This window comes from Crotalus tigris, unplaced genomic scaffold (assembly GCF_016545835.1).
Source record: "Crotalus tigris isolate CLP2741 ecotype Arizona unplaced genomic scaffold, ASM1654583v1 scf7180000017598.18339901613:2243638, whole genome shotgun sequence".
NCBI lineage: Eukaryota > Metazoa > Chordata > Lepidosauria > Squamata > Viperidae > Crotalus > Crotalus tigris.
The window spans coordinates 854,009-874,247 of record NW_024096502.1 but is presented as its reverse complement, the minus strand read 5'-3'; the positions used below and the strand labels follow the sequence as shown (position 1 = coordinate 874,247).

At 43.9% G+C, this 20,239-nt stretch overlaps 1 protein-coding gene across 3 annotated transcripts in view; it reads right to left on the bottom strand.

Moving 5' to 3' along the window:
- The window catches only part of ANK3 (ankyrin 3), a 338,705-nt gene that overhangs the window by 266,644 nt on the left and 51,822 nt on the right, over positions 1-20,239 (bottom strand). The window contains exon 1 of one of the 3 annotated variants that reach the window (XM_039366433.1): positions 4,799-4,834. The exons of the other annotated variants lie outside the window; for them this stretch is intronic. Coding sequence (XP_039222367.1) covers positions 4,799-4,819 — 21 coding nt within the window. The 5' untranslated portion in view covers positions 4,820-4,834. Of the gene's footprint in view, positions 1-4,798; positions 4,835-20,239 lie in introns of those variants that run through there. 3 annotated transcript variants of the gene reach the window in all.

Here is a 20,239-nt window from a genome sequence, read left to right as displayed (position 1 = left end):
CAAGGAAGATGACAGAAGTGTTAGAATGCATTAATATGAAAAGCTGTTAATTAAAGCACCCTGGTGAGATACAAAACCCCCATTTAATTTCACAACCACAGAACTGTTTAAAGCTAAGTCTAAGTTGTGATTCTTAACCATAAACCTTCCTTTCCTCAAAAGTAGGGTCAACAGGCTGCCTTGGATGATGCTTGCCTCTCCCATTGAGGTCTTCCAGAAAGGTGGACCTGCTCTTCACCAAGGATGTTCCAGAATCACCCTAAAGATTCTTGTCTTTGATAATGTCTCCCCCACATGCCCCTAAATGTGGCCTGAATGAGCCTTGGAAAACTCTTTCAAAGTGGTTTCATGTGGCCCATGAAGCCATCCTGAAAACAGTGAGAGAACGGCCCCTGCTGCCTTGGCCCTGGCCCAGGCCCGCCAGGAGCCAATGCACAATTTTGTGGTGGCTATCTATGCTGAAACGCATTCAGTCTTAGCTCCACAAGGCCGTCTGGAAACAGTGAGGAACCAGCCCCTGCCGCGTCGGCCCCACCCCCTGGGTGCATGGAGGGAAGGTGTCACCCTTTGTGAGGAATGAAGAAATGGACCATGCCTTGGCGCTTGCCTCGGTCCCACCCCCTTCGGCCAGAGACCCTCAGATCTGTCCCACTCCTGCCCAGCCCCCCACAAGCACCCTTGACACAAACAATGTAGAGTTGGCCATGCCCACCCAGTAGGCCACACCCACTCCATCTATGCCCACCAAGTAGGCCACACCCACCCTGGCCACACACACCTGGCCCCCCAAGGGCAACCACAATGCTGATGCGGCCCTCAATGAAATTGAGTTTGACACTCCTGATCTACCATGTCTCCGTGATGTTGCCATCATCCCCAGACCATGAGTGAGGCAGATGTAACTCATCCTTGCTGTACCGGTGTTTAAAGTAGCCTTTTCTCCCTTATTTTGAGACGATCAGGGGCCACCTGTAAAGTCTTTTTCCTTTGTCCTCCATCACATCAGGCCGCAACTGCAGACAGTCACTGGACCATTTGGAGATAAACTTTGGTTGCTTTAAGGAACTCCAGAGAGGTGTTCAATCCTGCAAGTAATTCTTTGCCTTCCTAGCAAAAGACTGCTGTTCTAATTTTTAGATCCCTAGGAAGTCTGGGGATCTAGACCATCCAGTGGATTTTCATCAGATATGAGATTTTTGTCTCAGAAGAGAATTTAGTCCCAGCCTTCTATCGACTGAAACAGATTTATCGTGCAAAAACTGATAAAATGATTTTTTTCCCCAGACAATGTTAATTATTTGTGGCTGCCAAAAGCTGTTATCAAAGTTTCATCTCATCAGATTTATTTAAAAAAAGGAGAAGGAAACCTTTTCATACCAGAAGCTAAACTGGTATGGAATCCATAAACAGGCTTGATCCTGAATAGAACGGTTAACTATATTCAGTTGTATTTTTATTTTTGAAAATCACCACTTTCAGATGCCTGACTTATTTAAACCATGCAGCAATTCACTCAGATTGATATCGTGTAATTAGCTGTATTTTCTTCCTTTCTAATAATAATAATAATAGTCAGGACTTTTTTTGTCACAGAACACCCAGAAGGGAGTTCCGGTACCTTTTTTGGATGGAACCTTGTAGAGTAGGCAAGGCGGGTTGTATGACGTATGTGAGTTCCGGCACCTTTTTTTTTTTTTTCAAAAAAAGCACTGATAATAATAATACAAATGCATACAAAGTCAAAATTGAGAAGACAGCAACAGACAGTAAGTGCCACCTATGCAAAGAAGCTGAAGAAACAATGGACCACCTGATAATAAGCTGCAAGAAAATCGCAAAGACTGACTACAAGCAGCGGCATGACAAAGTAGCAACAATGGTGCATTGGAAGATCTGCAAGAAATATCATTTGCTTGTAAGCAAGAACTGGTGGGATCCTAAAATAGAGAAAGTCATAGAAAATGATAAAGTTAAACTGCTCTGGGACTTCACAATTCAAACAGACAAGTGCCTGCAACATAACAACCCGGACTTAACAATTGTGGATAAGACAAAAAAGTCTGGATAGTGGATGTGGCAGTGCCTGGAGACAGCAGAATAGAAGAGAAAGAACAGGAGAAGATAACAAAATACAAAGACCTACAAATAGAAATAGAAAGACTGTGGCAAAAGCAAGCAAGGGTAATACCAATAGTGATAGGCTCCTTGGGTGCAATTCCAAAACAACTGGAGCACCACTTGAACACCATTGGCATTGACAAATTCGCTATTAGTCAATTTCAAAAGGCGGCCTTACTAGGAACTGCAAGAAATATCATTTGCTTGTAAGCAAGAACTGGTAGGATCCTAAAATAGAGAAAGTCATAGAAAATGATAAAGTTAAACTGCTCTGGGACTTCACAATTCAAACAGACAAGTGCCTGCAACATAACAACCCGGATTTAACAATTGTGGATAAGACAAAAAAGTCTGGATAGTGGATGTGGCAGTGCCTGGAGACAGCAGAATAGATGAGAAAGAACTGGAGAAGATAACAAAATACAAAGACCTACAAATAGAAATAGAAAAACTGTGGCAAAGGCAAGAAAGGGTAGTACCAATAGTAATAGGCTCCTTGGGTGCAATCCCAAAACAACTGGAGTACCACTTGAACACCATTGGCATTGACAAATTCGCCATTAGTCAATTGCAAAAGGCGGCCTTATTAGGAACTGCTTCCATCTTGCAACAATATCTGTAATACTATCTAACATCCACATCTGCCTATCCCAGGTCCTTGGGAAGGACTCGATAGGTAGACAAAAATGCCAAATCCAGTCTGAACATCTGGATGACTGTGCAATAATAATAATAATAATAATAATAATAATAATAATAATAATAATAATAATACACTGCAGCAACCAGCTGGGAATGTTCCAAGCATTAGAGCTCAGATGAAATTCTTGGATTCGTTATTCTAGTTATCATCTCCTCAATCATCTGTAAAGAGGCTTTACCAACCCAGCCTCATATCTAGGTGGGGAAAAATAAATGTTATCTTTCCATCCCACAAAAACCATTCCTACTTGGACAGCAGCTTTTTTCCTGTTAGGCATTAAATGATACAAGGAAATTCTGGAGGCATCCAAGAAGGAGACAAGTTTCAGAGCTGTCACCTTTTATGGTGGGTCTTGGACCTTAAAAGGCAGGCAAACTAGACCTGAGCCAGAATGTCCCAAGATTTTCAGACCCAAGAAATAATTTCTGCCATTTTTGTCAGGCGAAAGGAGTAAGCTGTATTTATCCAGCTATTAGGCTACCTGGTCCTAATTGTTCACCTTTAAACAACACGGAGGAAGGTACATGAGTAAGAAAACGGGGCAAGAACTTCTGTTGGTGATCAACAGCTCGGTAACAAAGGAACTTTGAACCTGCATTTCTGAAACTTCAACCTTTTCAGATGCCGCCATTCCTGAGAAATTGAGAACACCCTGTCAAGAAATTGAGAACACCCACCCTCGTCAAAAACGGGGGGATTGCAGCTAGGCCAGCACTCATACCCTTTGCATCTTTTTCCAGTCCTCAGAATTTAATTTCATTTACTAAATCCCCCCTTTTATACACTACTTGAAAAATGCAATTATCCCATAATTTAATCTTTTGGTACATTAAAAAAAAGTGCAATCCACTTTACCACCCAAGTTTTCTATATATTTTTCTCTGAATTTCTCTATCATTAATAGCTGCTTTGGCTCCCCTTCACGCTTAATTTTTTATCATTTCCCAAGACTTCTGAAATCTAGTTTATCTGTAATGAGAGAACCTGTTACATCTCTAAATATTAGTTAATAGAGGATGACAAATTATTTCACTCGTACCTTATTTGCTTTATGTATTTCATCATATTTTTCAAGTTTCATTTCAATATTCGGGGGGGGGGGGAGATAAAGCCACAAAGTTTAAACCCCAAATCCCACCCTGGATTTTCATATTTTTAGTTTCTCTGAACATTGCTTCAAAAAAATGGATTTTTTTACTTTTGCACCAAAGTGGGCTCTTTCCTAAGATGGATAGCAAGCAAGGCTTTGGTCCTTCAACTAGGAATTGAAAGAGTAAACACACTTCCTATTTAATTCTTGTAATTCTCAAATAATCCAGTGGAAGAAAGTCAACGTTTATTATGTTATGAAGTGACAAAATAAAGCTTGAACATTGCCATGGTAACTGGCATTCTTTAAGATGCTGCAGCCCTAAAACAAACATTTCCAGCTAAGACATATGGGGAGTCCATGTAGTAAACAAATTAAATCTACGTTGCAAATGTCAAAATGAAATTTCCTGCTAAGAAATAGTTGGATAAACCCCACTAAGCACAGTCCTTGTGAAGCTATATTTAACAACAATGCATCCAACGTCTTCTCCTCCTTACATTCAAACACTTCTTTGAAGAGAATCTGCAGCAAAGTGTTGCTTACCTATTGCCCTTTCCTGACCCCCCCCCTTCCAGTTTTCTTCAGGCTACTTGGAATAGATTGTTTTGAAGTCTCCCCCCCCCTTAACATACAACCATATCCGGTTTCCAGAATAAGCCATCCACATTTCCTGCAAAATGTGGGGTCAACGCAGGGCTTCTGGCCTACAGAGTCTTTGCAATTTGAGAAGGAAGCTTAGAAGGGGTCCTTCTTACTTCCAGTCCCAGCAAATACTTTCCAAGTCAAGGCTCAGAAGGGTCTAGAAGATTGCCCCCCCCAACCATCAGAAATACTCTGAGAGGTTTGTGGACGAAGTAAGGTCAAGGTGGAAAACCCACACTTACCATGTTTCTCAGAATACGCATGCTTCAATGTATCCACAATAGAAGCACCCCACTATATCCTGCCCGGTGCCTTTTACGATTGGCAGTCCACTCATACTGGCAAGGGCAGGAAGAAAGAAGGTGATTACAATAGGTGAAATCAGGGTTGGCCAATGCCAGAGTGACTTACCTACAAAAGAGGAAGCATGAAAGGGGAAAAAAAATAGAGCCGGTTAATCCACCACCGTTGGCTAAGCTCTTTAAGATCCGGTCTAATTAGCTCTGATTCACAGAAGGAGCGCAAAGTTCCTGAGGGTGGAGTAATTAACCTGGGTTGTTTTTTTTTTAATCACTCGGGCTTGGCTGAATCCTAAGGACAAAATAGTGGAGGTGCATGCGCGTGTAACACAAGCCTCACGCAGTCACAGGCACGCCAAGCTGTTTGTGCCGAAGAACCACCATTGCAATGAAACAGGTGGCAGAAACCGAAGACCCCAGAGGCCCCACGATGGCTTCTCAGGAAGCATCCAATGATCGTCAGCGGATCAGAGGCAGCAGCTCTTCCACTGGGAGGAGGCCAAAGTGGTGCCCACCCGCCGTTCCTGGGATGGTGCCAGCATCGCCATGGCAACCGGCTGCTCCAAGGAGCCACAAATAGCAGCCGTAAGCCCCGTCTTGCATATGGCCCTGTGCCCATCCCTCTCTCTGTACAACAGAGTCCCCCACCCCCCAAAAAAACAGGCAGCCCTGCGGGATGGGCAGGGTCTTCCTTCCCATCTTGTCTTAAGATCTCCAGAAGAGGACAAGCAGCATCGAATTGTGCCCCATTGCCACAAACGCACTCAAACATTTTGAGGGGAGTGCATGAAGAAGCTAAAAGGTCCGAATAGAGTACTTCTCCTTAAGGGAAAATAAGGCACTCATCAGAGCTCACGACTTGCAAAGAATGAGCTGCTAATTAGAAATGAATTCTTCATGCAATTCATTAAGGAAGGCTGAATGCAGCAAATGTGTGGCAGGCCTTGTACCCGATTTTATGCTTCATCCTTCCTTGGCTGTTTTTTTATATCCTAAATACACATTGCCACAGGAACCAGAATATTCAGATTCGGAATAACCAAATGCCAGCCACGGGAAATAAAATAAAGGCTATACCTGAGCTACACCTGAGAAGAAGAAATTAACCCTCAGTTTTTAGATAACCAAAAACGCTTCTACCTTTTTTTTAAATATATATATATATATATATTCTGCATCTTAAGTTGCAAAGGGCCGTTTAAACTGTCGTCCTTTTTTAAAGTGAGAAATTCATCTCCTTCCATTTTAAACAGGCATGGGAGAACGCTATCCCAATCTACCTTGGACACTGAATGGATCGTAACCCTGGGTCAGAATGCAAAGACGGTGAAGATCCGTAGCAGGATGTTTGTAAAGACACAGAAGGCAATGTATTTAGTTCGCCCCACGGCTTTCCAGAAATATCCAAAGCTAAAGGCTTTGTTGACTGGCATATTATTTGTTCAGCTGTTTTCAATGCTAAAAAAAAAAAAGAATTAAGATTTTCAGAGTAAAAGCGAATGCTGGATTATAGAAGGGGAAAGATTTGCAGCGATGCATTTTGAAGGCGTGGTCAGAAAAGAACGGGACTTTGTCAACAAAGAGATTGCTTAGGACATGAAAGAACCATCTCGAGGTGAAATGTCTCCTTTGATCCTAGGATAAACATCCACCAAGGAAAGATGATTGTCCACCCCAACCCACGTCCAAAATGTACAGGTTTCTTTGCCAAAACACAGGTAGCGTTTTGAGGAGGCGTTTTTACGCTTTCCTAACATCGTCTCAAAGAAAGGGGACGAAAAGCTGATTCTCTATGACAGTGTTTCCCAAACTTGACAATTTTAAGGCATGTGGACTTCAACTCCCAGAATTCCACAGCCAGCTGACAATTTTAAGGCATGTGGACTTCAACTCCCAGAATTCCATAGCCAGCGTTGCTGGCTGTGGAATTCTGGGAGTTGAAGTCCACATGCCTTAAAATTGTCAAGTTTGGGAAACACTGCTCTATGATCTCAAATTGAAAACTGGGAAGAAAAAGAGAGAAGCATCATTTTCCTCTGCTAACTCAGACTATGCTCGTCTATTCTATCCTGCTGGGCCCCTCTGGTGCCACAGCCTTTGATTCAACCCCAAAGGGAAGCCTCTGGGTGACAGGTCTGGGGGATCCCCCCCTTATTTCTGGAGGTTTTTCTCCCCTCTCTTTTTCTTGCAGAGAATTCAAGCGGAGCTTACAATAGCTCCTTCAAAGAACATTGTTTCCCCCCCCCCCCTAAAAAAAAAGGCCATTCCTTGCGTTTAAAAATGTAATACAAAGCCTTAGGCTGAAACCCCACAAGGGAAAAACGAGAAAGGCAACTGAATCCATTAGGGGATAATTCCTCTGTGTGCAAGATTGCTGCAGAAGATTCTCTGCAGACAGGCAGGGATCAAACCAATTCAGAGAGTAAACTCTTTAACCGTTCAAATCGAGATGGTTTTCGTCCTATTTTGATGAACAAGATATTATCTCAGTTTGCTGGGAATAAGGAAGAGGGACATCCTTTATAAGGAAAGATGGTTAAAAAAAACAACACCACCACAATGCGTTTTACAAGAATTCGCCCCGTCACTTAACTTTTGTAAGAAAAACAGAAGGATTTGCAGATTTATAGCAGTAGAATCTCGTGGCAGGGTGGGATCTAGGCAAGGGATCCAAACCAACCTATCCTGTTGCTAAAGATCAGTAATAAAGACAAAGATTCCTTAAGGCAAAGCAAGCGATCACTGGTTTACAAACTAGATTTAGATCCTGCCTGTCAAAAAAACAGAGATTTTTTTTTCATTTGATCTTCATAACTAACCTGGGAGCTCCTTAAGGAGATCCATGGGGGAATTTGATCCTGGATGTCTCCAGTCCTCCCCAACTCCTTCACGGAAGAGATTTTTCAGAATGTGAGAAAATGCTAGGATGCTTTTTCCCACTTCTTTCTTCAAGAACTTAACTTAACTTTCGGTGACAGTTCAAAGCCTCCCTTCCTTATCCCAGATAAGCAGGTCCTGCACAGACCTTGGCTGCCCCCAGCCAGACTGAGGGTGCTGTGATGCTCCTTTTATCTTGTCTCTCCACGCTTTGGAGAAAAGCAAAAATACAAAAAAAAAAAAAGCACCCCAAGCTTCATTTTGCGTACTTCTACTGAAAAAGGTTCCTCCGAAAGAGGCAAAAGACACAAATGCCGAGAAAGTGTATCTTCCTAAAAAAACAAACAAAAAAAAAACACGCTTTCACTGCTAGCCTTTAAACCAGTGGTTCTCAACCTGTGGGTTGGGACCCCATTTGGGGTCGAACGACCATTTCACGGGGGTCGCCAAACAACGCAGTCCGCCATTTTTCCCCCCTTTTCCTTAGCTGTGCTACTCCCTTTTATTCTATTGGCTTTTGAAAGCCAATAGAATAGACTCTCTTGAATAGAGTCTAATTCTATTGGCTTTCAAAAGCCAATAGGAATTGTCCAGGCTGTCTCTGCCCTGCTGAGCCCGCCAAAAGTCCCATTCTGCAAACGGTGCTGCACCAGTTGAGTAGTCCTCGACTTATGACCGGTTGAGTAGTCCTCGACTTATGACCGGTTGGGGGTCGCAGCATTAAAAAGGTTGAGAACCACGGCTTTAAACCTTCTATGGCTATTTCCCCCATTATTCTGGAAGCTAGAAGCTCCCCATGGTGACAACTAGTTCCTTTCCATTGGACTGCATTTCAAACCCAACCAGTGTCTCAAGCTGCAGCTCCAGCCTCTTCGTGAGAAGAAAGGAATGGATCTATTTTCAGGTACCTCAGCAGCAATTTTGTTGAAAGGCTCAGCTCTGATTTCACAGCTGGTGACAGGGCTGACAACTCCCCTTCACTTAAGATAAGGTAAGATAAGATAAGATAAGATAAGATAAGATAAGATAAGGTAAGGTAAGGTAAGGTAAGGTAAGGTAAGATAAGATAAGATAAGATGAGATAAGATAAGATAAGATAACTTTTATTGCCATTTTTATACTGTGGGCACAATGGCACACATCAAAAATGAAACTGAGTTGCCCGCTCTCAAAGTGAAACACATACATGACACACACCTAAACATACTATGAACATATATACAGACCCACACCCCTACATATACGTAGCAAATAAATATTAAATACTGTCCATCTGGAATATATAACGGAAGGAGGAAGCTTGAGAGTTTGCGAGGTTAATGCTGTATGGAATGAAACTCTGGCTGAATCTGGATGTTCTGCTTCAGATACCACACAGCCTCCTCCCAGAAGGGAACAAGGAAACCAGGTTGTGAAGAGGATGTGTAGTGTCCTAGATAATCTTGCGGACCCTGCTCAAGCAACGCTTCTGTGCTATGTCCTGGATGGGAGGGAGGAAGCTGCCAATGATCTTTTTGGCCGTCCTCACCACTCTCTGCACCGCCTTCCTGTCTGAAGCAGGGATGCTTCCAAACCAGACTGTGATGCTGTATGACAGGATGCTCTCGATTGTCCCCCTGTAGAAAGTGGTCAGGACAGGGGAAGGAAGATGTGCTTTTCTCATGCGGCGCAGAAAATGCAGGCGCTGCTGTGCCCGCTTCACCAGTTTCTCGCTGTTGAGCGACCAAGTCAGCCTACTCGTTAGCTGCACACCCAGGAAGAACTTCCACCCAAGACACGATCCATCTCCTCGTTCTGCTAAAAAGCTGTAGACACAGAGGAAAGGAAGAGGCAAACCTGGGCTTGAAGTCCCCCCTGGACCGCAGAGATCCTAGGCCAGGAGTAGGCCACCTTGGCTCTTTTATGACTCCTGGACTTCAACTCCCAGAATTCCTGAGCCAGCCTGGCTCAGCTTGGAAACTTCTCCCTTTCCCCTCAGCATGGCTGGCTCAGGAATTCTGGGAGTTGAAGTCCACGAGTCATAAAAGAGCCAAGGTGGCCTACGCTGGTCCTAGGCAGTTGCCCGTTGCTCTCTAGAATGAGAGGACATGTTTCCCACCCAAACAACAATAATTAGTCCTATTTTAATCTGATCTGCATGGAAAATTTAGGAGAATAAATGAAACATTAAGATGCTAGATGACCTTCTCCACATCCATGCCCCGTCCTGTGTCTGCATCCTGCTGATGTCTGAGCTTCCGTGAATTATTCTTCTGCCACATCATTCAGACATGCTATGGACCCGCCTGCCAGAATGGATCCTAGGGACCGACCACCTTCACTGTGCCCACTTCCCTGCTCCCAGTCCCGGTCCAGGACAGACTGAGGAAGCTCTTCCTCTGCCTCTCCAGCTGCTGGTGACTTTCCCAACCTAGTTTTTTTTTCCAGAGGCAGCTAATGGTGCTGCTTTTGAGTGTACATGGAGGGAAGTGTGTAGTGGGGTGGCCCAGGGCTCTCTTCTAGGCCCAGTGCTCTTCAACATCTTCATCAACGATTTGGATGAGGGAATAGATGGGCAAATCATCAAATCTGCGGAAAACACCAAGCTGGCAGGAATAGCCAACACTCCAGAAGACAGATTTAAGATACAGGAGGACCTGGACAGACTTGAACACTGGGCGCTATCTAACAAAATGAAATTCAGTGGTGAAAAAAGTAAGGTTCTACATTTAGGCAAGAAAAACCAAATGCACAAGTACAGCATAGGTGGCACCATGCTCAATAGTAGTAACTGTGAGATGGACCTCGGAGTCCTAGTGGACAATCACTTAGATATGAGCCAGCCGTGTGCTGCAGCTGCCAAAAAGGCCAACACAGTGCTGGGCTTCATTAACAGAGGGATAGAATCAAGATCACGTGAAGTATTAATACCACTTTACAATGCCTTGGTAAGGCCACACTTGGAATATTGCATCCAGTTTTGGTCAACATGATGTAAAAAAAAATATTGAGACTCTAGAAAGAGTACAGAGAAGAGCAACAAAGATGATCAGGGGACTGCAGGCTAAAGCATATAAGGAACGGCTGCTGAAATTGGGTATGTCTAGTTTAATGAAGAGAAGGACGAGGGGGGACACATGATTGCAGTGTTCCAATATCTCAGTGGCTGCCCCAAAGAAGAGGGAGTCAAAGCTCTTCTCCAAAGCGCCTGAAGGCAGGACAAGAAGCAATGGATGGAAACTCATCAAGGAGAGAAGCAACCTAGAACTAAGGAGAAACTTCCTGACAGTTAGACCAATTAACCAGTGGAACAACCTGCCTCCAGAAGCGGTGAATGCTCCAACACTGGAAGTTTTTAAGAAGAGACTGGACAGCCATTTGTCCGAAATGGTGTAGGGTTTCCTGCCTGAATGGACTCAATGACCTCCAAGGTCCCTTCCAACATTATCATCATCATCATCATTATTATTATGGATCATTGCACAGTCAGCCAGATGTTCAGACTGGATTTGGCATTTTGTCTACCTATCGAGTCCTTACCCAGGACCTGGGATAGGCAGATGTGGATGTTTGACGGTATTACAGGTATCGTCGCAGGATGGAAGCAGTTCCTACTAAGGTCGCCTTTTGCAATTGACTAATAGCGAATTTGTTGTTGTTGTTGTTGTTGTTGTTGTTATTACTCTTTCCTTCAGCAAGTCCTTCTTGGAATAGTTCCAGAATAAGGCATCTCTTACAGAAAGAAAGAGGAGGGGAAAGTTAATTCTATGCCGAGCTAAGAATACCCCCCCGAGCTCTCTGAAGTCCTTCACGCTTTCCGAGGGAGAGCTGGGAGAATGAAGGCAGAGGAGAAAAAAAAAAAACAGCCAGACTGCTAAGGTCTGAAGCAGCTGTGCCTTCAAGTTTGTTCCACATCGCATTCTCAGACTAAACTGCAGATGAGACGTGTGTTTGAGTCGCCTCTGGACATTCAGGAACACTGATCCACATATTGCAGGAGAGGTTATAGCTCACCCACTAAAAGACAGGCTTGGAAGCAAAGATTTGGGGGGGGGGAGGAGGAGGAGAGGAGGAAGAAGAAGAAGAAGAAGAAGAAGAAGAAGAAGAAGAAGAAGAAGAAGAAGAAGAAGAAGAAGAAGAAGAAGAAGAAGAAGAAGAAGAAGAAGAAGAGGAGAGGAGGAGGAGGGGAGGAGGAGGAGGAAGAAGAAGAAGAAGAAGAAGAAGAAGAAGAAGAAGAAGAAGGAGAAGGAGAAGGAGAAGGAGAAGAAGAAGAAGAAGAAGAAGAAGAAGAAGAAGAAGAAGAAGAAGAAGAGGAGAGGAGGAGGAGGGGAGGAGGAGGAGGAAGAAGAAGAAGAAGAAGAAGAAGAAGAAGAAGAAGAAGAAGAAGAAGAAGAAGGAGAAGGAGAAGGAGAAGGAGAAGGAGAAGGAGAAGGAGGAGAAGGAGAAGGAGAAGGAGAAGGAGGAGAAGGAGAAGGAGGAGAAGGAGAAGGAGGAGGAGGAGAAGGAGAAGGAGAAGAAGAAGAAGAAGAAGAAGAAGAAGAAGAAGAAGAAGAGGAGGAGGAGGAGGAGGAGGAGGAGGAGAAGAGGAGGAGGAGGAGAAGAGGAGGAGGAGGAGAAGAAGGAGGGGAGGAGGAGGAGAAGAAAAAGAAGATGAAGAAGAAGAAGAAGAGGAGGAGGAGGAGGAGAAGAAGAAGAAGGAAGAAGAAGAGGAGGAGGAGGAGGAGGGGAGGAGGAGGAGATGAAAAAGAAGATGAAGAAGAAGAAGAAGAAGAGAGGAGGAGGAGGAAGAGGAGGAGAGGAAGAAGAAGAAGAAAAAGAGGAGGAGGAGGAGGAGAAGAAGAAGAAGAAGAGGAGGAGGAGGAGGAGGAGAAGAAGAAGAGGAGGAGGAGGAGAGGAAGAAGAGGAAGAGGAGGAGGAGGCGGCTATGAGAGAAAGGGAAGTTACTGAAAACGGAATCTGCCTCCTTCCTTAATGATTCATTCCACGCAACCCAAAAAAAAACAAAAAACCCCAACAACAACAATTCAGGCTAGGAAAGCCCTCTTTTTTAAAAAAACAGAAACAATCCACCCTCTTTCCTGGAGCTGTGCCACCAAGATAATTGGAAAGTTGCTGGGTGCTGTGCCAAGCAGAAGGCAGCAGCCCAGGGAGGGTTCCTGCAAGGAGGCTGTAAAGGAAAGCTGTGGAATTGGAAGCCAGAAACTAAGCCAAGGAGAGCAAAAGCCTTCCGTTGTCTGATGGTGCACACACACACACACACACACACACACACACACACACACACGGGGCCTATTGCTGGGCTAAAGATGCTCCCTCAGTACGCCCCGGCAAAGGGCACAAATGGGTTGGGACTGAGTGTGGTTATTGGTGTGTGCTATTTCTCCCGTAAAGCGATGAGCAGGGAACGGCTGGCATCTTGGACAAGTCACACCGATGAGGAGTCAGACCCTTTCATTAGCTCTGCTAAAAAAAAAAAACTAGCTCCATCAGCTGCCTTCTTTGCCAAAAACTGGATCCTTTTGGCCATTGCAATCGAGTATCTCATTTTAAGAAGCAGGCTTGCTTCATTCCTTCGCCCCCCCACCCCACCCCAGCCTTTTCTCCTGTTTTGCTGTCTCGTTAGCGTGTAAGCTGGCAAGAGGCAATGTCTACTTTAAAAAACAACAACAACAATAACAAGTAAGGTACTTGGAGCTTTTTATTGGGAGGAGGAATGAGGAAGAAACACTGTGTGTGTGTGTTTTTTTTTTCTCCCAGAAGTTTCCTCAGTAAGATCAAAAGAAACCTTGGACAGAATCGTCAACATTCAAAGCAACTACTCTTAAAAACCATTACAAATTTTTAAATCTGGACAGCTCAATCCCTCAACCACTAAAGTTAGGTGCATTCTAAAAGAGGGATCCTGCTGTACTGCTCTCTGGAGAAGACTTCCACCTTCCTCTGAAAGGAGAAAAGTGTGAAGGACAATCTTCTTCCAAAAGAAAAGTTCCATTGCGGAGGTGCTGCCAAAGAGAAAGGGAAAGAGAGAAGAGAAAGAAAGGGAAAGGGAAAGAGAGAAGAGAGAGAAAGAAAGGGAAAGAGAGAGAAAGAGAAAGAGAAAGAGAAAGAGAAAAGAAAAGAAAGAAGAGAGAGAAAAGGAAAGGGAAAGATAAAGAGAAAGGAAAAGAGAGAGAGAGAGAGAGAAAGGAAAAGAGAAAGGGAAAGAGAAAGAGAAAGAGAAAGAGAAAAGGAAAGAGAGAAGAGAGAAAGGGAAAGGGAAAAAGAAAAAAAAGAGAAAGGGAAAGGAAAAGAGAGAGAAAAAGAAAGAGAGAGAAAGGAAAAGAGAGAAAGGGAAAGGGAAAGAGAGAGAGAGAAAGGGAAAGAGAGAGAAAGAGAAAGAGAAAGAGAAAGAGAAAAGGAAAGAGAGAAGAGAGAGAAAAGGAAAGGGAAAGATAAAGAGAAAGGAAAAGAGAGAGAGAGAGAGAGAAAGGAAAAGAGAAAGGGAAAGAGAAAGAGAAAGAGAAAGAGAAAAGGAAAGAGAGAAGAGAGAAAGGGAAAGGGAAAAAGAAAAAAAAGAGAAAGGGAAAGGAAAAGAGAGAAAAAGAAAGAGAGAGAAAGGAAAAGAGAGAAAGGGAAAGGGAAAGAGAGAAGAGAGAAAGGGAAAGAGAAAGGGAAAGAGAGAGAAAAGGAAAGGGAAAGAGAGAAAAAAGAGAGAGAAAGGAAAAGAGAAAGAGAAAGGGAAAGAGAAAGAGAGAGAAAGGAAAAGAGAGAGAAAGAGAAAGGGAAAGAGAGAAGAGAGAGAAAGGGAAAGAGAGAAAGGAAGAGAGAAAGAGAAAGGGAAAGAGAAAAGGAAAGAGAAGAGAGAGGAAAGGGAAAGAGAGAAAGAAAAAGGGAAAGAGAGAGAAAGAAAAAGGGAAAGAGAGAGAAAGAGAAAGGGAAAGAGAGAGAGAAAGAGAGAGAAAGAAAGGGAAAGAGAGAGAAAGAGAAAGGGAAAGAAAAAGGGAAAGAGAGAGAAAGAAAAAGGGAAAGAGAGAGAAAGAGAAAGGGAAAGAGAGAGAGAAAGAGAGAGAAAGAAAGGGAAAGAGAGAGAAAGAGAAAGAGAAAGGGAGAAGGAAAGAGAGAGGGGAAGAATGTATCTGAGATCCATCTTTCCAGATCACTCCCACTCCACAACTACTCTGATCCACATGAGAGCCGAGGCTCCCACAATTCCCTCCCAACCTGTAAACCCAACTCAAAATCATGATGGATGATTTGAGAGTGTAACGGATTCTGAAAGGGTTCTGAACGGTTCAAGTCGAATCAGCTCTGCTCTAATTTTCAGGGTTGGATGCTAGTCCAGCTGGCTCTCGAAAAGCCTGGCGTGATGGGTCTCAGATTCCAGGTTGCTCCTCTTGTGACTTGTTTCCTGCCAGCCATTTCCCCTCTCGACTGCCTTCAACCTTGGCAGAACAAGAACTGAATGCTTTGACTTTTTCCTTTCTCTTTTTTAAAGCGCATCGACGGATTTTCCACCACTTGGTTTAGAAGGAACGTGGGCTGTCAGACTTCAGGAACTGAGCTTTTTGCCCAGGTTGACTAGTCCTTTTACCCGAAGTAACAAGTTTCGAAATCATTAAAGATTTTTTTTATTATTATTCCCGTTAGCAAGCTCGAGCACACCCGGCAGCTGTTAAGTAGAGCGGGATATCCTATTTCAAGATCTCCAATGCAATCGGTATTTTTGGTTTATTCATTTGTCGGAAATGTGTAAGGATTGTGAAAACATGCTGAATTAGGGGGGGTTGCGTCTTCCGCTGTAAACGGAGATCCACTCTTGCGCCGATCTCCGTCTAGACCAGCGGTTCTCAACCTGTGGGTCGCGACCCCATTTGGGGTTGAACAACCATTTCACGGAGGGTCGACAAACAACGCAGTCTGCCATTTTTCCTGCCATTTCCCCCCCTTTTCCTTAGCTGTGCTACTCCCTCTTATTCTATTGGCTTTCGAAAGCCAATAGAATAGACTCTCTTGAACAGAGTCTAATTCTATTGGCTTTCAAAAGCCAATAGGAATTGTCCAGGCTGTCTCTGCCCTGCTGAGCCCGCCAAAAGCCCCAGTCTGCAAACGGTGCTGCAAGGCGAACATTCTGCAAAGCTTCCCTCCCTGCTGAGCAACTAAAAAGTAAGTAATAGAGGGCCGGGGATGGGAGGTGGGAGGCCGGTGGGTGCAGGGAGGGTTGCTGGCGCGCGTGGGGCCCGGCGGGTGCTTTACCTGCCTTGGGCTGGGCCAGCTGGTGGCCCAGCCGGTGGTCGCCCTGCGCTGTCACTGCCACGGCCACCTGGGAGCGCCTGGGCCTGCTTGCCGCCGCCCCTTGCCAGGTATGCCTCGGCCGGCACAGGGGGCGGCACCACACATGTGCGGCGCTCCTGGGCAGGGAAATACAGGTAGTTCTCGACTTACGACCGGGGTCGCAGCTATAAAAAGGTTGAGAACCACTGGTCTAGACTATCCTGAAAATGGCATGGATTTCCATCTCAATTTCTTAAACACAAGGATAAAAATGATTGGTTTCCATTTTCACAAGACTGGATCTCATATTCATGACTGTTCTCAGCAGAAACTCTTTCCTTTGTTACTTGCTCCTGTGAAAATACCTATTTTGGGGGGAAATAGAAGTAAAGCAGAAGCACTTCCAGACTTGACTTTCTTGTTGCAACCTTACAATAAAGGGAGCGATCGTCCTCGTGGTGGGAGCTTCTTGTCTAGAGCAGTGTTTCTCAACCTTGACAATTTTAAGGCATGTGGACTTCAACTCCCAGAATTCCACAGCCAGCAATGCTGGCTGTGGAATTCTGGGAGTTGAAGTCCACATGCCTTAAAATTGTCAAGGTTGAGAAACACTGGTCTAGAGGAAAGCCATTGCTCCACAGATATTATCAGCCACATAGTCTATAGTAGTGGCCACAACTGTGGAAACCTTTTTGGAAAAAGTGTATTCTTGAGGTTTGATGGCTAATAACACCACTTTATTTTTGGAGTAGTACCATAAAATTATATATCAATGGAAAAATAATTTAATCAAGAATGTAATGCAGCATACTTCGTTCAATTATCTGTACTATATTCTATGAAAAGTTATAGCCAAATAACCAGAAAAAGGAAGCACAACTTGCTTAAGTTGATGTCGGGTAGCTTTCCTTCATCCGATTGTAGCCAATGAGTATGAGTGTTTAGAGAGCCAATTGGGTGTCGTCTTGTTTTGGCAATGAGCCAATCAGATCACAGTAGGATTCAGTTATTGATGTCCTATATTGAAGCTGAGAGGAGGACATTGGTCAGTGTGTTATGTGATCGCTAGCCAGTTGGTTGGGGGTTTTTTGTGTTCTTTCATTTAGTGAGTTTGTAAAATGTAATAAAATTAAAGTCATGGTGCAAAGAGTTGACTGGTCACCCAGAAAGCGATTTAAAATAGTATTTATTAAGTGAACAAGGCTACAGTTATAAAGAAATTAGAAGAAAAATGGGTGGAAACTTAACCAAAGGTGACATTTCTACTGTATGCTTTTCCCAAAAGATTTCCACAATTTTGGCCACTACTGTATGCAGATCCAATGTGTCTCTTAACGATGGTAGCTTATGGAAAAAATAATTTGTCCTTCTGTGCTCACTTGTTGCACCATCTACGCATAGGAGCCAGATGCTGGACACTTCCTGCCCTGGAGCCTTTATTTGGGAAGCCTCTACTCAAATTGTGAATATTCCCATCACAAGGAAACACAAACCTTTGAGCCACTCTGCGTGTGATACACCGGACTCCCCTTGGTGCTGCTTCAGCGATGCTCCTGGCCCCTCCGTAAAAGGCTGGTGATGAATGGCTGGGAACGTTCTGTGCACAGACTAACTGGTTGCACTGCTATTCAGGCACAGGTCCACTCCAACTGCCTCGGGAACACATTGCTGCTGTCATCGGCACCTTTGTCTGGAATCTAAGCACACGCCTCGATTCTTCCTGAGACATCACAGTTAGCTGGGTGATTAGCAGCTCAGAAAGAGGCTGCCATCATCAGGAGAGGCTTGTTGATCAAGGGAAGCGTGATTAAGTTCATGGCCATCAGATGCTGACTGACAGGTTTGCTAATGGCAGAGGCACGCTGATTTTTTTTCCCCATCAGAGGAGGCGGTGGGACATTTTAAAGTGGATCTTTCTCCCATACTCCCTCTAGAAGGACAGATGGGGACTGCAGCCAAGAAATTAGAAGACGCTTGCTCCTGGGGAGGAAAGCGATGGCAAATCTAGACAGCATACTAAAAAGCAGAGACGTCACCCTGCCAACAAAAGTGCGTATAGTCCAGGCCATGGTTTTCCTAGTTGCAATGTATGGCTGTGAAAGTTGGACCATAAGAAAGGCTGAGCACCAAAGAATTGAGGCCTTTGAACTATGGTGCTGGAGAAGACTCCTGCGAGTCCCTTGGACTGCAAGGCGATCAAACCGGTCAGTCCTAGAGGAGATCAACCCGACTGCTCTTTAGAAGGCCAGATCCTGAAGTTGAAACTCAAATACTTTGGCCACCTAATGAGAAGGAAGGACTCCCTGGAGAAAAGCCTGATGCTGGGAAAGATGGAGGGCAATAGAAGAAGGGGACGACAGAGAAGGAGGTGGATGGATGGAGTCACTGAAGCAGTAGGTGTGAGCTTGAATGGACTCCAGAAGATGGTAGAGGACAGGAAGGCCTGGAGGAACATCGTCCATGGGGTCCCGATGGGTCGGACACGACTTCGCAACTAACAACAAAACAACAACCCTCCAGGGGGAGAGCCAGAGAGCTTCAGAGGCTTCTCTCCTCTACTCCCCTCCCTTCTGCGCCCTTCAGCTTTAAGGCCTGCAGCTGACTTTTGCTATCCAGCCTTGACCTTCCTTATTTCTCTTTAATTCTCTTTCCTTCTTCTCTGCCTGGGGAGGGGGGGGATGGCCAGTTTCTTCTGAAGAGGGTCAGTGAGGGCCACCACCAGTGAGGGCCATCGTGTACATTTTGCTTCTCTATCCACCTACAGCCATGGTAAACGTGCCCTCGGCTTGTTCTTTAATCAATATTGCTAAGAGTTCATATTTAATCGTTACCATTTCAAAAAAAAAATAATGTTGCTAAACCAACACGAGGAACGAGGCTGTCCTTGCAGTAGAATCATCTGGAGTGTGGTAGTCAAGCAAATCAAGATGGTGGCCACGAAGATGGGTGATCAAAGCACTTTGCAGGACAACAGAGTATGCAGACAAGGTCAGCAGGAAGCTTTTTTGAAACTTTCTTCAAATAAGGTCACAAGCAGAACGTGGGGGCAGATAAAAACCACCTGATCCCTATTGAAAATTAAGCTGAAGGTTTTAGAGGCCTGGGTGTGCCTTAAAAGCAACTGGCACGCTGCAGAAGAGAAAAATGTAATGCAATTTGCTCGTTATTTGGTGAGTGAGACAATTCTAATCTTTTTCTGGACTGTATCCATGTGCATGCTTTACATGCTTTATATAATAATTTTTCCTAGTCACTAGTGCAAAGCTCTTTATTGCCTTTTTTGAATCCCACTGAACAAGAGGCTAATGATTAAACCAGGAAATTGGGGAAAAGGAGAGGGAGATGGAGATGGAGAAGTGCCAAATCAGAAAATGTCAAAAGCCATTTTCTTCTGATTGTATTATTCAATCATTTTCCAGTTGCGTTTCCATATTCTTAATTTTAATAACAAAGACATAATCAATACTGAAAAAAACGGGTATCTGACTACGTGCTTTAAAGATGAAAAGCAACAAAGTGTTTGCTTTTTTATGATCTTTCAATTGGCTTAATTAATAAGGGTTAGCATTGATTTTGGATTTTTACGCATGGTCAGCCTAGCTATTTGCTTTTTATAGACAAATAATTCAGCATATTATTTCATATCTCTCAGAGAGCACCCTCCCACATCTTTTCCTCTCCATAATAAATTGTTACTCCTTCATTGATCACAAGATTCTTTGTTGTTGTTTTTCTTTAACCGAGAAACATAGTTATCATTCTAAAAATGGCTATAAGTTTCATTTTAATCTTTCTTACTTACTGTCTTGAGAAAGCAAGTATACCCAAAGTTCAGCGCACCATGTTTAGTAAATGCTCTTTTCAATTCAGTTTTCTTTCATTTAGCCCGATGTTCCAGGAGATTCAAAAGAGAAGCCTTTTCTTAAATATTTCATATATTTTCTTAAATATTTTAAATATTTCATGAAGCTCTATTGTGAACTGATCTGAAACCTACAACGGTCAACATGGCTATCTTCAGGGCTATTAAGAACTATTTTTCTTTTAAAACACAATTATGTAATACAAATTGACCTCTGCATGACATGCTCAACCAATAGATCTTATGTATAGTAGAGGTGATGGGTAGGTGGTTCCTAGAAGGAATGAAACTTTTTTAAGACCCTTGGCCAAATAAAGAGGAATAAACACATACATCACACAGGCAAGCAAACAACCCATGTTCAAACAGCAACGGCCCTGAGAGATCATAGCAACGTGGAATGATGTAACAGCCAT